Below are 19593 nucleotides of genomic sequence, written 5' to 3'. Positions count from 1 at the left end.
CCTTTGGTGACAGAGGCGTCTTATAACAGGAAGAAGCCTTCGGCAGAACCAGCGAAAGCAAGGCCGACCAAAATATCACATGGCGTCAAACGTTTATGGATGATATGAAAACAGTCGACATCGCCTGGGACAAAGCTGAAACATTCGCCCCTGACTGACATCGATGGAGATTGTTAGCTGCCCGATGCGTCGCTCGGCGTAGGAGGAAACTAAGTGCTAAGTGTAAGTGCAAGTTTCTTTCCATGGTCAATTGCAGTGGTTTTCAGAAGTGTTCCTGAGCATGTGCAGTGATTTGTACCACAGAATGATGTTTGTTTGTAATGCAGTAGTGCCTGATAACGTGAAAGCGTGATTGGTTTTCACATGCAAAACATCCTGTGTCTTCCTCTCATGTCTTACCTGCACAGTGCCACCTTTGAGAATGGAGATCTTTATCATCTGTGCGTATACATGTACGGCATTCACATAGGAGATGGTCGGCCTGTTATACCGGTTTTCATTGTCAGTATGGACCTCAAAGTAGGGCACAGTTGTGTCATTGCATGGACTAGACATCAGATAGCTGCAGTTGCCCATGAAGTCATATTTGCGTTTGTCAAAGCTGGTGTAGTGTGGATCGCCAGATGCTATGCATGTGGATGTTACCTAAAGGAATAATATATGAGAAAATTGTAATTTCCACACTGTCAACTATCAAGTTATACCGACTGACTGTAAAGCACAACACAGGTGCTCCTTGTGCAGATGTAATTTATTACACTGCATTAAATCAAGTCAACAACAATAAAGTCAACAAACATTATTACCTTTAGGATAACAGCCCCGCAACACCATTAACCTCTCGACACTCTTCAGTGGGGTCACAGGAGTTATCAACACATTCCAAAGTGTAGTTCCCTACACAGCGACACAGCTTTGTGCAGCCATCTCCAAATACTATCTCACCAGGCTGGATAAATGAAAACAATTAGTACTGAGAAAGTATGTCTTTAAATGTACACTGTACACAGTACTAACTAGGACATCTGACCTCATAATAGTTATTGTTGTCATCTAAACAACCACACTTGTCCAGTGGCACGCGAGTGCCGTCCTTTGAAGACAAAGCCTGGTTTGCCAGAAACACCCATTGATGCAGGAGCCAGAACAGTTGGTAGAGGGTTCCATACATGTAGGAATGCAAGCTGGACCGCACTCTATATACTCTGCATTAGGAGGACACAGGTCTGGATAGAAAGAAAAAGGATTACTGGAAAATGAGCAGATACTCTTTCAGGAACAAAAAAAGGTAGGAAGTTATTATGCAGTCTTAACAAACTCAGTCCAAACTAACAACATCAGTTTGAGACAGTGGAGGTTTGGAGCACCTGTTGCTAAAACGAATGCAATTTATTTACTGCATTTCTAGGACCAGTCGGATAAAGCACTGACACTATAATCCACATCCATGTATTCATGCAGCTATTTCTATGTGAAGCTGTGTGATTAACATACCCAGAGGGTGGCATTCAATATTCTCCATCTTGTAGTTGGCAGCTCTCAGTAGTTGGGTTACAGCTGGTGTTATGACACTGTAGCAGACCTCCACTGTGACACATACACTTTTGTTCACAACCCTCCAAGTACCAGTCATCGCCCACCTGACAAATGTACACAGAATGCAAAAAAACAATCAAAAGTTTGTCATGTAATTCTCTCTTGTACATCACACGAATATAAAGATCTAAATGAATAAATATACATTTGGATGCAAACCAGGATTCTGTATGCCACTAACTAATTAGGCCAACCTATACTCATTTATTTATGATTTTGGGCTTGCTAATTGTGGTGGCACCAGTATGTAAATGCTCTGACATAAATACAAATGCTATAACACCAGTGTCTTTTAAAGTCAGGTAAAATACAGTATAATAAATATAATCTGTGCTTGATGAGTTGAAGTAAAAATCTTTGTTGTAAAACCAATATTTGTGTGCAACAGTTCACTGCAGTCTATGCACCCTTAATTTAGTTGAGTTTTAATTTCTTTTGTACTGTAGGGTCTTTGTGTCTTTTGGCAGCTCTCCTGTTGAAGTTATAAAGAGAACTGAAAATGATGTTAACACGAGCTTAGCACATTTTAAAGGTAAATGGAATGATGGTTTTAATTGTTTGGAGGCTGTTTCCACTTACAGGGTGATAGGTTCCACTGGGGTCCCACACAACCACAGTCTCTCAGCTTCCACACATTTGTCATCACTGAGAATGAAGCCAGGGTTACACTCACAACCCTCCACACACACTTCCTCACAGCCAGGTGGTCCCACCACACCAAGACATGTCTCAGGACATGAACTCACACAAAGGGAGTAGGAGCTATTGGGAGGACAGGTCAGAGCTGTGTGGACAAACACAGGAATGAACAATAATGACAGGGAACAATGGTGGACAAATGGCAAACAGAGAAGGGAGGGGGGAGTAGGATGATTCAATGACAGGGCATCTACGTATCTCATATTGATTTAACTATATGACTATTTTGATGTCACTGTGACTATGTTTTATATATACTTTATGATGTTCACAAAAGAACAGCTGATTATTATTATTGTTAAACTATCATATATCATTTAGATATATTTGGTATATCTCAGATTCAAACTTACGGCAGAAGTCTGGAGTTCTCCATTGGTAGACTTTGGCTCCAGCACTATGACATGCGTCAGTGTAGGCCTGGAGCTGGTCACACAGCACGTGCTGCTGGCCGTTGAACTGACACATGTCATACACACAGCTTTGGAAGAATGGAGTGGGATTAACTACACTGATGCACTCCCTGTAACAGAGAAAAACACTCACTTAGCTTAGGTAGGAAAAGGCAGAGGCTCATATATTCTGAAAATCTGAGTGTTCGAACAAACAAACAAGCTACATTTGGTGGTGAAACAGTCAACAACTTTTGCATAGGTTTAGCAACAATTCACTAGCTGGGGCCAGTGAATAAAGGTGAATGGCTTAAATATGAATTGAACTGAGCTCTAGGGAAGGCCGCAGAGGGGACTGGCGCCTCCCGGGCCTGGCAGATCCCCAAGAAGCATCCCCTAGAAGCAGCAATAACTGTGCATTGTCAAGGTGAAAGACCTCTGCAGTAATAATTCAATTTTTCAATTCAATTTATTTATACAGCCCCAAATCACAACAACAATCGCCTCAAGGCTGCTTTATATGTAATGTAGACCCTGCAATAATACCTACAGATAAAAACCCAAGAATCATATGACTCCCTATGAGCAAGCACTTTGGCGACAGTGGGACGGAAAAACTCCTTTTAACGGGAAGAAACCTCTGGCAAAACCATTCCCATGGAAGGATAGCCATCTGCCGCTACCGGTTGAGGTGGAAGAAGGAAAGCAGGACAAAAGAGAAGCGCAGAGAGAAGGTGGTCAAGGATTCCAGAGAGTGGAGTGGTTGAGTTAGAAAATTACGAAGGAATGGTGGCAGAAGACATCAAAGCAAATTTCAGACAATGAAAGATCTTAATAGATGAATGAGGAGAACCCCTGATCGAGTGTCAACGTGGCTTCGACTGGTGTGGAGGCTGGATGGATGCATGTCTGTATTTTACGACATCAGGCAATGGCTAACGGCTCGTAAAAGCTTTACTGCTGTGTTTGAAAATGATCGATATAGAGACAAAGACTGGCGAATACGGTGTCAGGAATGTGCATTGTTACATTTTGTGAAAGATAGATAGAATGCATGGACCCTGGCATTCAAGTTATTGGGGAAAGCTTGCTGCTACATTTGTGAAAGAAGGATAGAGGGAAGAGAAACTGGCTTCCAGGTGCCAAAGAGCAGGCTGCTGCATTTTGCTCAGGAGAGATAGGAGGGAAGAAAAAGCTTGCTACTGCGAAATGAAGGTAAAGCAACCTGGCATCCCGGTGCCAGATGTATGCTGGCAAATTTGAAAAAGACGGACAGAGAAATAGAACCTGTGAATACCATTGCAAAAAGCATGCTGCTGGATTTGTAAAGGAGGGACAAGAGAAAGAGAAACATGGCATCCCAGTGCTAAAAGCCTGCTGCTTCATTTGTACAGGAGGAAACAGAGAAAGAAACTCAGAATCCCTGGGCCCAAAGCTTGCTGGTACATTTGAAAGAGGAGGACAGAGAAAGAGAACCTGGTATTCCAGTGCCAAAAAACATTGCTGCTGCATTTTTGTGAAAAAGGGAGGGAGGGAAGAGGAAACTGGCAACCCAGGTGCTAAAAGCTTGCTCCTGCATTTGTGAAGGAGGGATAGAGAAGGATAGCCTGACATCCTAAGTGCCAAGAAGCATGCTGCTGCATTTTGCGAGGGAGGGAAAGAGGGGAAGGGAAACTGGGAGAACTGGAAGAAAGAACCTGGTATCACATGTTTTTTGTAACGATAGATGGAGATAAACTGTCAAGTCCATTGGTAAAAACTTGCTGCTGCGTTTGAGAATGAGGGACAAAGAACAAAACTGGCATCCCAGTGCCAGAAGGGTTCATTACAGCATTACAGTAATAGTATTGAAAAGATTTATTCATATTTTACAGGTCAGTTGGGTGATTACCAGGCATGCTGCCATCTATTTCATGATTTTATAAGATCAGGAAAAAAATGTTGTAAAATCCCAGGAATCCCATCAGTTTAACCAAGCCGATAACCAAAAGTGGAGGGGTTGTGAATTCTTACCGGAAGGGTCCAGTAGGGTCTGTAATTTTACCACATTTCTCTGGTTTTACAACTTCAGCTTCCAAGTTGGGGTCACAGTCTGGATCAGGCTTTGTTCCTGGGGTACATCTGGTCAATACAAATACAAAACACAGGTACATCCTTTTCAGTTTGTCAGATAGAGTCCGACAGTAAGGTAACAAAAGACATAACCAGAAGAAATCCAAAAGACAGAAAGATAGATATGTTTGAACTCACGAGTCATCTTCATCGTCTTTGGTCTGCCCAGCTGTTCCCAAAGTCATTACTATTTCCTGCCACAGTGCCATCTGGTTTAGTGAAGTCATTGTCTGGGTTCCCATCATAGTCACCACAAAGGCCACACATTTGGTCATAGTAGGAGCTGGTAGGACAAAGTCAAGGCAGGATATGTAGGATTAAAATAAGACAAGCTTAAGAATATTTGCAATGTTTAATAAGGTGTTGCTTGGCCTTTTGTTGTAATTCTAGAAACAAATGAAGAGAATGCAAAAATCCCTGATACAATAAACCAGGGCATCGTTAGTATATATTAAAAGTTGCATATGTCCACAATATGCACACAAATGGACTGCTATGTTTTTTTAAAGTTTTCACAACATAGATAAAACAACTGGTGACGTTCAGCAGTTTAGATCGTTATCTATCAGAGTTTCTTCAGATCGTTAGGTTATGGTTGCATCGGAGGAAAGTGGTCATCAAAAACAGAATGATGGGGCAATGGAGACAGTGGTCAGGTGTAGTGTATGAATGTGTGAAGCAAATAAAAAGAAGTTCTACAATATCAAAATAGTTCAAACCAATATTTATACTAACCTGGGAACTGAGATCTGGGCATAATGGTTTCCATCCCAACGCACCCTCAGGCCAAAGGATGTTTGAAGCGTGATGAACTGACCAGCAAGACTAATAGACATGAGAGGAGAGGGGGAGTGGGGCAGAGCCACCCGTACTCCGTTCACCTGATTCAGTGATGAAGAAAAGATGTTAAGAATATAAGAACATAAAGATGTTAAACAGACTGTGTAAACGTCTAATTGGTGGACAGGTCAGGGAGTATAAAAGTACAAAGAGTGTGGAATGTGCAGTATATCAGGCAAAAACAGACTTTGTATAGTTTTAACAAGCAAGACAGATATTGCTTTATGCCTATCACACTGTGTTATCTTCGGCATAGATTCAACTGACAAAATGGGAAAAATCTGTTTGTTTTTTTTTTTACATGCTGTTAGCAACAAAGTAACTAAAGATATAATTTGAGTTCTTTGCTAAAATGTCAGTTATGTGTAGACATAAGACATCCATGGTGATGATACAACTAGTGTGTGGGATGTCTATTGGCACACATTTTACTTAAAGATGGGAAATACAAGAGATAGTAATTCATTCATATACTGACCAGTGTTCTACTGCTCTTCATCAGGGTCACAGTAATTCCATCCACTGTCACATATAGCTTCCTCAGGTATGACACTCCTGCAACTCCTCTCTCTTCATTCTTTGCCTCCACAGAGAACCAAGGGCCTGCACAGGGAAGACCACGACAATCAGGAATATTGTGTGTTTATATTAAAGGTGAATATTGGCAGATATTGGCATTAACATACAAACCACCACTGACATTCAGTGTCTTCTTTTTGCAGCAAACGTGAATGAAAACAACATCTGTCATGCTTTGCGATTAAAATAATAAATGAGTAAATTTAAACTTTAATTTGTGCGTGTGGTGTGGCAAGACTAGAACAGGTGCAATGAAACCCAAACATCTTAATGAATAAATGTCTCAAAATAGTTTGTACCTGTGCTGTTCCTACAGGTTCTGGCCAGTGTGTAAGTACAGGTTCCCATGAAGCTGTAGAACTTCTTGTCAAAGGTGTTATAGTGTGGATCCCCAGAAACTACACAATCCTGGAAAGCCTGAGAGAGGGAAAAACATCAGAAACATCAGACTGAAACACAGATGAAGCCACTGTAGAACAATTACCTAATAACAGTGCAGTTCACTGTTGCTTTGGACTTATACTGGCATTAAAATAGATGCAAAGAATATATCATTTCCTGACTAGACAAAAATTTCTGCAACTCTGTGATTTTGTATTATAAAGAAATGCATGTAACAAGTGTTGTTATAGACAAACTGTACAGAAGAGAGCAAAAGAAACATAACAGCAACACACACATAAATATTTCACTGTTATTGAAAGTAAAAGACACCTCTGGGTTGTGCTTCTCTATCTTCCATTACTCAGTCTAATTATGTATATTAGAGCAGGGATAGAAAATGCTAGTTTGAGGACTTTGACAAAGTCTACAGCATCACGTCAAACACAGTTGCAAAACTTTTCAGGTTGGCAGTCCAACCCATGAGATCTGGAAACCTACTTAGAATATAATGGCTACAGCTTTGCTGTGTTTTTTTTAGGTGTGAACATTACAAACATACTCGTAGGATAGCAGCCCAGCTCTCCATCCTGAAGTTTACATTCATGCATTGGGGGGCATTCAGAGGCTTCACAGGTAATTCCAGCTGCACCACACCAACATTTTTGCTTGCAGTCTTCCTCAAAAAACTCCTCTCCAGGCTGACAAACAGACAACAAAATTGTCAATTAAGCATAGCAGGCACATATGATTCTTTGTAGATCATTTTATGCATGTATGTATGAAAATGTTGTTTTAGAGAGGACATAAAGAGACTGCAAGTGACCTGACTTGAAATACAAAGGACCAAATGATTCACTGCCGGCCTATCAGACCCACTTCACCATACCTCATAATACTGGCCATTCGTGTGGTTGCAGCCACACATGTTCTCCTTAACGCACTTGCCAGCACTCAGGACATAGCTGGGATCACACACACAGGACTCAGAGCAGGGACCAGAGCAGGAGGGGGGTTTTCCAAAGCATGTTTCCTGACAAGGATCTGCACAAGGTTCGTAGTGGCTGTTTGGGGGACAGCTCAGTGCTAAGCAGACCACAAGAGGTTGAAGTTAGTGATAGGAAACAAAAGTATGTGCTGGTTAAAATATAAAATGACAGCTTTTCACAAGAAAAGAGATACGTCTTTGGCACTTCCAGCTGTGTTGTCTTCCGTGTAACTAAATTGTTTGAGTTTGGTGGTAACCCAGTCTCCTGCAGCCTCTTGGCATATGTTGTCTGCCCAACTAGGTATGCTAAAGCAGCACTCCCTCAGTTAACTTTAGTGAGTAGGAAGCCCGTATGAAGTACTCTTCCACAAGTCAAAACTGACATAAACTTTTTTGTGTTATTTTCTCCCAACTACTCAGCCAAGCTGATTTTTACCTAATGATGTACCTAAAGATATTTTTCTACTAAATTAAATCATTTGTCCTTCCAATACTCACGGCAGAAGGTTTCATTCCTCCATGGTCCAAGGTTGACCCCACGATCTTGGCATTCATTGGACATAGGCTTCAATGGCTTCACACAAAATGGGCTTGGCACCATCCAGCTCACACAAGTCAAAGACACAGTCCCTGAAGTAGTTCTGAGAACAAACAATCACTTTGTTACAATGCTTTATATTGTGTGACCACATATTGAAATTATTCCACTATTACTAATATCACATTTTCACCCTGAATGCACACACACATACACAAATACAACAAGCTCAGAATAAGGACCTGTTCCACATTTGTTTATTATATGTGCACTATCCTCTACATGAACATACATTGGGGTTGACTTTGGGATGGCACACAGCAAAAGGTCCATTTTTGTCCAGCAGAATGCCACAATATCCAGAGCTTTCATACAGTTCCTGTTCTTCTTCATTGCACCCAGGGATGGTAGTGTTGGGTTTCCCATTACATCTGTCAAGACAGACCATCATCTAAGAACATTTGTCTTTTGTCAATGGTAAATGTTTCTTACACTTGCATCTCTGCAATACTCACTCTGGATCCATGTTCCAACTGTGTCCAAAGTCATTGGCATTTTCAGCTAAGCTTCCATCTGGTTTGCGGAAGTCATCTTTAGTATCTCCATCATAGTTGCCACACAGGCCACACAGCTTGTTCTGATAGCTGCAGATTGCAGAAAATGACTGTTAGTGTCTTATGCAAGAAAGACTAACAAGTCAGCCAGAACTACATCTCACAACGTGTTTTAATTCCAGCCAAGTTTCTTTTCAGCCGTAGACTAAACCCCACACATTAGTAAGACTAAAAGATCAGACATGTACATTTGATGCGTTTGATAGCATCAGCATAGAATTAACTAGTCAGGAAATTAGAAGTTTTGTGTGATTTTTTTTCTTGAAGGGAGGGAGCTTGAGGGAGCTGTTTGTGTTGCCCCCGCTAAATTGTTTAAATAAAATATCCTAGCTGTGTCATTAATCTCTGTTTTTATCGCCTTAGTATTCCTTACAGATAAAGGAGTCATGTTCAGTATATGAATATGTGTTATATTTTTAGTTGTATCAGTATGGATGTAGATTTCTGGACTGGTGAACTTGTGATTAAAACACCACTTTATAAGGAAACCATGAATTTGGTCTTCACTCACTCTTCGATTACTTTGATGTCCATGAAGGCGTTTCCATCATAGCGAACCGTCACACCAAAGTTCATGGAGACAGTGTAGTGTTTTCCTGACTTGAACACAGAAATACCAGGGGCCGGGGACAGTGGCAGATTGACATTGGTCCCATTAACCTGTATGGGAAAATAGGCACAGTACATCAAATCTGGTCAATTATTAGCCAACATTTTCATTTTCGAATTACCCATGTCACAACATTACTAACTGTAACTAAAAAGAAACGTTCCCTCATCATTGCAATGATGTCTGAACAACAGATTAAGACATAAAAAAAAAGAAGAACAACATAAAAATGGATTATCTTCAACTTGATTCCACTTTAACCCATTTCAATAACAATTGGCACATGGGCACATTTATAGATGTGTTACATTAACGCAACAAAATCACAACCGGTCCTTGAATTGTTTGTTTGGGTCTGGGTGTAGTTGGCCCAGGAGTTCTTGGTTTGGGTGTAGTTGGTTTTGGTGATGTGGTATGGAAGCCTTTCTGGCTCTTATTATATGTTTGTTTTCTTTACATCAACTCCGCCGTTGCCAGTCCCAAACCGGTGGACGCTGTCAAAAGTCTTCTCGTTCAAAGTTGTTTGGTGAAGTTGGTTCAGGACCAGCTGGCCTCTGACCCGCATGCTCCTGCAGAGCAGCATAAGAGGGCCATGGCTGCATACTAAGACCTTATCGGACAGGTCAAATGCAGCTGCCGGTGTGACAAGTGAGAGTGGATCGAAACCAAAGGCATGGAAGCCCAAGAAGTAGCCGAACGATACCTGAACCTTATGTCGCATTGTACGAGATCTAACTGGGGCTTGCAGTGGCTGCTGCGTCCAAATCCAAGAGAAAAATGGACGAGTCCCGCTCACCGTAGCTGAGCAAGACGTCTATTCGGCGTGTGTTGAGTCAAACACACGCCGAAGTCAAGAAAGCGATCCGATTCCTCAAGAGTGGAAAGGCCGCTGGCCTGGACGAGATCCTCCCTGAAATGCTCAATTACGGTGGATCCCAGTCATCATCAAACTTCGGAAGGAAGGTGATTTGGGCGACTGTAACAACTGGCAGGGCATCACATTGCTGTCGGTACCCGGGAAAGTGCTTTTCCTCATTCTTTTGAGTTTGCTACAATGTGCAGTGGGCGAACGACTGGGAGAAGAGCAGACTGGCTTTCGGAGTGGCCAGTCCTGAGTCAACCAAATCGTCACCCTCCGCATGATCATTGAACAAACATCGTAATACCAAAAGAAGATTTCTATTAATTTCATCGACTTTGAGACGGCTGACTCTAAGGGCTATCTTACGTCAATATGGAGTCCCCCAGCAGTTTGTAGATGCCTTTTGTGGTCTCTACTCCAACTCCCGCTGCTGCGTCCGGAGAGATGATTTCTCAACGGATTTCTTCAAGATCAATACTGACATCAGACAAGGATGCGACTTCAGAGTAGGGAAGGCGGCCGAAGTCTTCAGATGCTTCCAGTTCTATTCAATTTAATTCAATTTTATTTATATAGTGCCAAATCACAACAGTCGCCTCAAGGTGCTTTATATTTGAAGGTAGACCCTATAATAACGCATACAGAGAACAAACCCAACAATTATATGACCCCCTATGAGCAAGCACTTTGGCGACAAAGGCGACTTTTAACAGGAAGAAACCTGCGGCAGAACCAGTCTTAGGGAGGGGCAGCCATCTGCTGCGACTGGTTGGGGTGAGAGAAGGACCTATCTCTAACCTATTTGGAACTCGACCTCCCTGAATGTTAGGATCAAGATCAGACTATTGAACCATTGTTATTCCGATGGCACTGGTAGCTAGCGAAACCTGGTGCTCAAAAAATGTGATCACTCAACTCCTGAACGTGTGCTAAGTGCTAAGTGTAAGTGCAAGTTTCTTTCCATTGCAGTGGTTTTCAGAAGTGTTCCTGAGCATGTGCAGTGATTTGTACCACAGAATGATGTTTGTTTGTAATGCAGTAGTGCCTGATAATGTGAAAGCGTGATTGGTTTTCACATGCAAAACATCCTGTGTCTTCCTCTCATGTCTTACCTGCACAGTGCCACCTTTGAGAATGGAGATCTTTATCATCTGTGCGTATACATGTACGGCATTCACATAGGAGATGGTCGGCCTGTTATACCGGTTTTCATTGTCAGTATGGACCTCAAAGTAGGGCACAGTTGTGTCATTGCATGGACTAGACATCAGATAGCTGCAGTTGCCCATAAGTCATATTTGCGTTTGTCAAAGCTGGTGTAGTGTGGATCGCCAGATGCGACGCACGTGGATGTTCCTAAAGAAAATAACAAGAGATAAATGGTATATTGGCATTTTGATACGAATGTAATGTATTGATGTAACCAAGAATTTAAGACAGATTTGTCCGTGAAGGTTTTCAGTCATCCAGGTCATCATAGTCCAAGGACCTTGGAAAGAAAAGTGTCTGGACTTTTCTTTAAGATATTTCACCTCTTCAGCTTCTTCAGTTCTAAGAGCAACTGGTGGACAGTCATAAACTTTTAAGCCCTATTGAGAGTGTCCCTAAGAGGATGCCAATGTCCACATTTTGGACAGAGAAGATAGATGGTTTGAAAGAGGAGTGAAAGAAGCCATCTATGTCCACTGTGAATGAGCATCTTTGAACACAGGGTGGGGTTTATGACACCAACTGTCTGCCATCTATAATGCAGTTTTGAGATCCTTCCCAGATGCCTTAACACCCACTCACATCCTGGGCCATCTGACCTCAGGAAATCACATGATATAGTGGGGCTAGGTTTTACAATGAGCTCACCCCAAACCTTGGCTGATTGTGACCTACACTCATTTTCACACCTTGACTCATGTGATTAGTTAGAGGATCATTAGGGGGTCCTTTGTCCCTCTCGGTGGGGTTACTCCCACAGGGCTTAAATCTGGGACTCTCCACCATTTGACGCTAGAACTGAAGAAGCTTCTGAGAGGTGAAACATCTTCAAGCAACTTAAAGAAGTCCAGACGCTTTTTCTTTCCAAGCTCCTTAGATTAAGGAACTGACCTCACAGCCCATTGTTCCTTCACTGGGCTGGTTTCAGTCATTATGCAAATGTACTGTTTATAAGATTGAAACCTGCAGTCAGCTGAGACTGAAGAAGTCACTTGGATGAGTGACGAAACATTTCTCCCACAAAAACGCCACTTCCAAATGAATAGAATCAACTTTTGGAGTATTATATCAATAATCTTTGAACAGTGGAGTGGTAGTGGTGGGCATGACTACTTTCAAATATTTTTGTCTTTAGATGTGGCTAGACCATCCATTGCATATCCATCTATTAAAATTACACATTTTAAGATGCATGTTGTAGTTTCAGGACAAATTTTTTGTTGCCAAACATTATTACCTTTAGGATAACAGCCCGCAACACCATTAACTTCCCGACACTCTTCAGTGGGGTCACAGGAGTTATCAACACATTCCAAAGTGTAGTTCCCTGCACAGCGACACAGCTTTGTGCAGCCATCTCCAAATACGATCTCACCAGGCTGAAAAGAATTAACACAATCAAAACTAAGAAAGCGTGGTGTATAATTACATATTATTCAATTCATTCCATTTTTAGTTATTTAACAACAGTAGTCGCCTCTAGATTTATTTTATTTCTCACAACAATGGGAAGGAAAAACTCCCTTTTGACAGGAAGAAATCCCTGCCAAACCAGGCACAGTGAGGAGTAGCCATCTGCTGTGACGGGTTGGAGGTGAGAAAAAGAGAAATAAAGGCAAATAAGAAAAAAGACACACTATGGAACATAGCCAGATAAGTAATGATGAGATGCAAAGTGTTTTATAAATAAACCCAAAAAGTGAAAATAGTTAATCGAAGAAGAAGAAACATTCAGTGTATCATACGAACGCCTTAGTAGCCTTGACCTATTGCAGTATAACTAAGTGAGATTTTAGGGTCACCTGCTTCAACCCTAACTATGAGCTTTATCAAAAAATTGTAAGCATAATGTTAAAAGCAGGGAGGGCGTCTGTTTCGCAAATCTAAACTGAGGGCTGGTTTCACAGAAGAGGGACCTGAAATACAACTTATGCTTGCTATTTTGTTACTACAGTCGACCCCCGATTGTGGTTAGGGACCACACTCACTCTGGGAATACTTAAGAACGCCCTCTAAAAATGCTTATAACTGCCTGTTTTAATAGTTCAAACATGAAATATATAACTTAAATCATCACCCTAATGAAAATAACTAGTGAATATTTTAGATATGCTTTATGAAAAAATCCACAAATAGGCAAATTTTATGCCAATAATTTAGAGTTACATTCCACAGAAAAATCAACAAATACTGAATAGGCAGAGGTCGACTGTATATCTGTGTTTACCAACCGGGAATTTATGTAGGATATATAAATAGGACATCTGACCTCATAATAGTTATTCTCATCGTCTAAACAGCCACAACTCTCCAGTGGTATGCAACGCCGTCCCTTAAAAACAAAGCCTGGTTTGCAGAAGCAGCCACTGATACAGGAGCCGGAGCAATTGGTGGAGGGTTCCATACAGGTGGGTATACAAGCTGGACCGCACTCTATATACTCTGCGTTAGGAGGACAGGGGTCTGGATAGAAAGAATAAGATGGAAAATAAAAAGGAGCATGAATGAAAGAACTTCTGGACTTCTGGAATGAAGTATTAATGGAAATATCTGATAAAACTAGTCTTACTTGGTGGTTTAGATGTAGTTTGTTCAGGAGTTGGTGGTTTGGGTGTTGTTGTTTTGGGTGTAGTTGGAGCAGCAGTTGGTGGTTTGGGTGTACTAGGTTGACCTATAAATGAAACAGATATAGTTTCTCATGTAAACACCGACACAACTAATCCATATTTTTGAAGGTTCTGAATGTGCAAGAAGGCAAATTAAACAGGTTGATTTCTCACCTGTGCAGGTCATGATACAAACAGCATCGATAGCAATATCTGTCTCAGGCGTTTCTCCATAGGTACCCACAATTGCAAACTGAAATGAATATAAATGTGCATATGATGTGAAGCCTGTGCACACACAGGAATACACACATAAAGAGACTTGTGGTGTTCTACTATTTACCTTAATAGCATTATTTCCCAGAAAGCGGACGTTTGCCGGCTTCCAGCCTTGTCCCTGGTTCCCCGTTACAGTGAAGAGAGCAGGTCCGAGGGTTTCATCTGGTAAAGAGAAAAACAATTCAAAAAATGATTTTCCTCTTTTTTTAGCTTTTGGTCAAACATTCTTCTATTATGATAGTGCACCTTTTTTTCTTTTACCTGTGGTGATCGTGTGGACACTGATCTGCATAGTAGTACTAGTGCCATACAGGTAGTAGTGGAAGGTAAGCTCGAGACATGCAGAGGAGGAGGGAGTTGTTAAAGGACTTGTGATCTGAGCACTGGCTCCAGGTATAGTGTCGAGAGAATCCAACAACAGATAGGATCCAACTACATGTGTAAGGGTTAAAAGCATACAAATAACAATACAAATAATATTACTACTACTAGTAGTAATAACTGTAAATTATTAGTAGAATTGTTATTATATTTCTGATTTATTGTCAGTTAGTGCTTAACCAGGCCAGAAAGCAGCGTTCTATGTTTTGCAAATATTGCAAGAGGAAAATAGAGCCAGTCTTGGTAAAACATTCACTTCCATTTAGACCTCACAAAGAAAAATCACTTACAACCAGGTTTTGAAAAGTCATCATCAGGTCCAGTGCCTTCAGTGTCAGTTCCTCCTGTCCACTGACTGAAGCCAAACATATTGGGATCCTCAGTTTGAGTCGTCCATCCACAGAGGTCATCGAAAGTGTCAAAATCACAGCCAAAAATACAAGCTGTGAACAAAACATTTATATATCAGCTCAAAATGTGATTGTGTGTGTGTGTGTGTGTGTGTCTTTATGTGCATGTGTGTGAACTCACAGGGACATGCTCCTTCAGTGATGACGATGTTGTCCAAAGCTGAATCACAAGAAGAAGATAAGCCTCTCTGAGCCTCAAAGACGATCTGTAGACATGCAAAGAAAATATCACCCTACACAAAAAAAGCTAGAGATTTATATACATAATATACACAGTAACATAAAGAAAGAGTTTTTCTTCAATAAGGCCTTGATCTTCATCTAAGCGGTAGGAGCAGAAACAAACAGGGGGGGGGGGTAAAAGACTTAAGGGTTTATTTTCTTTTATTCCAGATACCCAAGTAATCCAATTCAATTCAGTTTATTTATACAGCGCCAATCACAACAACAGTCGCCTCAAGGCGCTTTTATATTGTAAGGCTACAATAATACATACAGAGAAAAACCCAACAATCATATGACCCCCTATGAGCAGCACTTTTGGTGACAGTGGGAAGGAAAAACTCCCTTTTAACCTCCGGCAGAACCAGGCTCAGGGAGGGGCGGGGCCATCTGCACCATTTGCTAGTAATTTTAATTAATTTATAGTAAATAACAATCATATTTTAACAGTAATTTTTAAAGCTATAGTCATTTTATCTAAACATCATTTTCTGATCAAAATGAAAATTGCTCTGATGCTTTTAGAGATGGAAGGAAACATTTGCAAGTGAGATTAGTTGCCCAATAAAAGTCTGGCGGGCAAGTGAACAAAACGTTTTTATGTCAGCTCAACCTCAACATAAACAAGTGTCAGTGATGAATAACTTTTTGTGCTTCATCAGTTTTTCAGCACATTGATGTTTGGGCCCTGAAAATATTTTTACAGTGAACTTTTAGGAAGCAGTCTTTAAAAAGGCTGAAAATCATGTCTACACGTGACAAAGTGGACGAGTTGGCCAAACAATAAAATGTGAAACATGATAAGAATCATTCCACTCCTCCAGAAATAGACACACAGAGGAAACCGCCGCTGTGTGCACAGTGCTTAAATGATAAGCACTGTGCAAAAAATGTAGGAAACAGTACAGCTGTTACTTTAACCCTTTAAACCCTGAATCATGAAATCATTGCCAGAAAATTTTAATTTTTTGAAAATAGTGTTTATTTAACCTCCTTTTGTTTACGTTTTTAAAAAATAAATCACATTTCAATTTCTATATATGACATTTAATTTGTATTTGCTTATCTTGTGCAATTGATTTAGGGTTTTCAGGGGGAAAATTCACACTGATGATGTGGAAGTGCCAAACACTGTATGTATCAAATATGATACACTAGACGTTAAGCAACTCCTTAAGAATACTGTGTGGGTGTGACGGCCCGAAACTTTATGAACATGTTTTAAAGAGCAGAGCGTTATCATGGGCCGGTCTCAACCTCAGCACATATCTGTCTGTTCTTGTCTCGTTCAGCATTTTGAATGATTGTTTTACAGCTGTTGTTGCAATTACAAAGACATAAAAGCAGCTGTAAAATAATCTTTACGTGTGTTGACTATTACTACGTTCGACTGTCTGTTTTGTAATAGCATGGAGTTGCTTGTGGATTTCTACAAAAACATGTGTTTCCAGGAGTTTCCAAGTATTTTGTACACAGTTCTTTGTACTTTGTGCCTAAATAACATTTCAACGTTTTAAATGCTAAATATTGCTTATTGTGTGTATTCATTTGGCATGTAGAAAAATTGTTCTCAATTATCAGCGACAAAATGAAACTAAATTAAGTTCCTTAATAAAAAAGGATTTCTATATTTCCAAAGCTGTTTAAAGCAGCTTATTAATGTCTGATGAGAGTTTAGTGTCTGAATGACTTCACTTCATAGCTAAAGTCCCAAGCTCCTGTTGCTACTGCTGATGCTGTTTAAAGTTGTTAAAGTGATCTGGTAACACTCACCGTAATGCTCTGGCTGCTCGCTTTCGATACGGTAACAGAGCCGTTCAACCAGGTCGGACTCTGGATTCCAGTCCTCTTCCACACCTCTTCCTCACTACTGGGTAATTTTGCCAGAATTCTCAAATTATTGGCACTGTCAGTCCCGTACATGAAGTAGTTGAACTGAACACAGATCTCAGAGGCTGATGAGGTGATGGGAGGGCTCAGCAAGCGAGCTTTCTGTCCATCAGACACATTGTCACCCTCGTGATAGATGTAGTATCCCTCTGCAGAAAGAAGGACACAGACGAAACATGTTTATTTGTTTACACCTTTGAACTCTTAATTAATCCCATTCAGTACGGAATAAACGTGTTTTTAATAAAGCATGCAAACCTCCATCAGGGTAGTCTCCACTGGGACCAGTGCCAATTGTGGGAGTTTCACCTCTGTGCCGGGTCCAGTCACTGTTGTCTGTGTTATCCTGGATGAAATCGCAGAATGGGCCACTGTCTTGGTTAAAGTCGCATGAAGTCACCACTACGGCTGTAGAAACACATTACAGACAGAACACAAGGCCAAACATGTTCATAAAGAATTCTCTGTGATAGAGTAGTTCAAGTGTTTAAATGCAAACAAGCATCTGTTTATTAGTGTCAGGTTTCAAGCTGAAGAGGGAGTTGAGTGTAAAAGCGAAGCTCTCAATTTACCGGTCGATCTACGTCCCTACCCTCACCTATGGCCACGAGCTGTGGGTAGTGACCGAAAGAACGAGATCGCGGATACAAGCGGCGGAAATGAGCTTCCTCCGAAGGGTGGCTGGCCTCTCCCTTAGAGATAGGGTGAGAAGTTCGGCCATCCGGGAGGGGCTCAGAGTAGAGCCGCTGCTGCTCCACATCGAAAGGAGCCAGCTGAGGTGGTTTGGGCATCTGACAAGGATGCCCCCTGGGCACCTCGTGGGTGAGGTGTTCCAGGCATGTCCCACCGGGAGGAGGCCCCGGGGCAGACCCAGGACATGCTGGAGAGATTATATCTCTCGGCTGGCCTGGGAACGCCTTGGTGTTCCCCCGGATAAGATGGAGGAGGTGGCTGGGGAGAGGGAGGTCTGGGCCTCTTTGCTTAGGCTGCTGCCCCCGCGACCCGGCCTCGGATAAAGCGAATGAAGATGGATGGATGGAGGTTTCAAGCTATGCTTAATCATTACTGACAGTTAACAACCCAGTAACAGACATTAAACCGATTCTACAATGAGAGACAACTATTTATTTTTCTGTACATGTTTAGGCCAGACATTATTATCATTACTTAAGATAAGGAGCTGTAAAGAGGTTCAAATCCAACACAGGGACTGTGTTGGATACAGTGTTGCACTAATGTCCCATCTCTGTGATAGTATGTTACCCATAAGTGCACTTTATGTGTCTTGAACATGTCGTAGATGATAAAAAACCAACATACCATCTTCTGTCTGCTCATTCTGCGCACTGCAAACAAGAGAAAGGTGCAGGTTAAAGTAAGAGTAAAGTAAAAAAGACACACTCCAAGGAACATTGATGGTGGAAGACAGGCCAAAGTGCATAAAGTAAATGTGCTTCAAACAGAATTCTCTGTGTCTCTGTTATTCATGTGGCGGCTCACATCATCAGAGTTAATTAATTAAGTGCAACTACTGCGATACAATTCGCCAAATTACAAAAAGCACATGAGCACATGAACATGGATGGGCCGTGACAGTCATTTGTGAAATAGGAAACTCTTCATTTTGTCCATTTAAGAAGCACTTTATTCATTCCATATTCCAAAGAAGGCCGAGTTATCCAAAGAAACTGAAAGTCAAGTTAAAGGTAGAAATAAATAACTAAATAAATTCCCAATTCTTAACAAAAAAAGGTCCAATAATGACATATATTTGTGATTTAAGCCTTACATTTTTATACATAAGAGTGCTTTTCTAGGCTTACTGATCACTTAAAGCAATTATTAGAGAAGGCAGCTATTGACAACAATCAGAAAAGAAACGACGCCTTCTTGCTCGATAAAGTCATAACTTATTAGAAGGATCCAGCTATATGAATAATTAGCAACTTAACTGATTATATGGTTGTTATGCATTAAGAACTCACCTGTACTGTAACTGTCCTGCTCTGGAATCACACATCCACAATAAGAAAATTAAAAACTTTAATATTTCCATGGCTAACTTTGAGATACCAGTGCAAGAAGACAGAGACACAGAGTACAGGACGTTTTATAGGCTGGGGGTGAGTCAGGGGCATGCTGGGTGGAAACCAGGATGGATGAATTGAGTAGGTGGTGTGGATGCTGAACTGCTGCATATTGTGTATCAAAATGAGTAAATGAGTAACTGTGAATGATAGGGAGAGGGTGTGTTCCCGTTAGGCGTGACTGGATACGTGTGTGCATGTGTGCCTTTTGACCTCAGGAGTTCACAAGCAGGGTGGGGATGTTCCTCAAAGATCGTATTATAAAAAAGATCTTGTACAGTAAGAAATTATCAAGCTT

At 41.2% G+C, this 19593-nt stretch overlaps 1 protein-coding gene across 1 annotated transcript in view; it reads right to left on the bottom strand.

Moving 5' to 3' along the window:
- Positions 1-19593, bottom strand: part of zanl (zonadhesin, like) — a 96703-nt gene extending 77110 nt beyond the window's left edge. Inside the window, 32 exon segments of the mRNA XM_085154205.1 lie at positions 400-645; positions 799-822; positions 824-949; positions 1031-1205; positions 2176-2380; positions 2649-2818; positions 4701-4808; positions 5535-5680; positions 6118-6242; positions 6518-6635; positions 6837-6855; positions 7119-7300; positions 7489-7685; positions 8086-8143; positions 8145-8228; positions 8418-8556; positions 8641-8769; positions 9251-9399; positions 11324-11502; positions 11505-11567; positions 12658-12799; positions 13690-13883; positions 13990-14091; positions 14201-14279; positions 14370-14467; positions 14567-14737; positions 14977-15129; positions 15218-15302; positions 17092-17357; positions 17467-17616; positions 18529-18554; positions 19194-19593. Coding sequence (XP_085010331.1) covers positions 400-645; positions 799-822; positions 824-949; positions 1031-1205; positions 2176-2380; positions 2649-2818; positions 4701-4808; positions 5535-5680; positions 6118-6242; positions 6518-6635; positions 6837-6855; positions 7119-7300; positions 7489-7685; positions 8086-8143; positions 8145-8228; positions 8418-8556; positions 8641-8769; positions 9251-9399; positions 11324-11502; positions 11505-11567; positions 12658-12799; positions 13690-13883; positions 13990-14091; positions 14201-14279; positions 14370-14467; positions 14567-14737; positions 14977-15129; positions 15218-15302; positions 17092-17357; positions 17467-17616; positions 18529-18554; positions 19194-19264 — 4179 coding nt within the window. The 5' untranslated portion in view covers positions 19265-19593.

Source organism: Neolamprologus multifasciatus, chromosome 3 (genome assembly GCF_963576455.1).
Source record: "Neolamprologus multifasciatus chromosome 3, fNeoMul1.2, whole genome shotgun sequence".
In the NCBI taxonomy this organism is placed as follows: Eukaryota; Metazoa; Chordata; class Actinopteri; order Cichliformes; family Cichlidae; genus Neolamprologus; species Neolamprologus multifasciatus.
The sequence above is the reverse complement of the archived record's forward strand: the minus strand, read 5'-3'. Positions and strand labels throughout refer to the sequence as shown.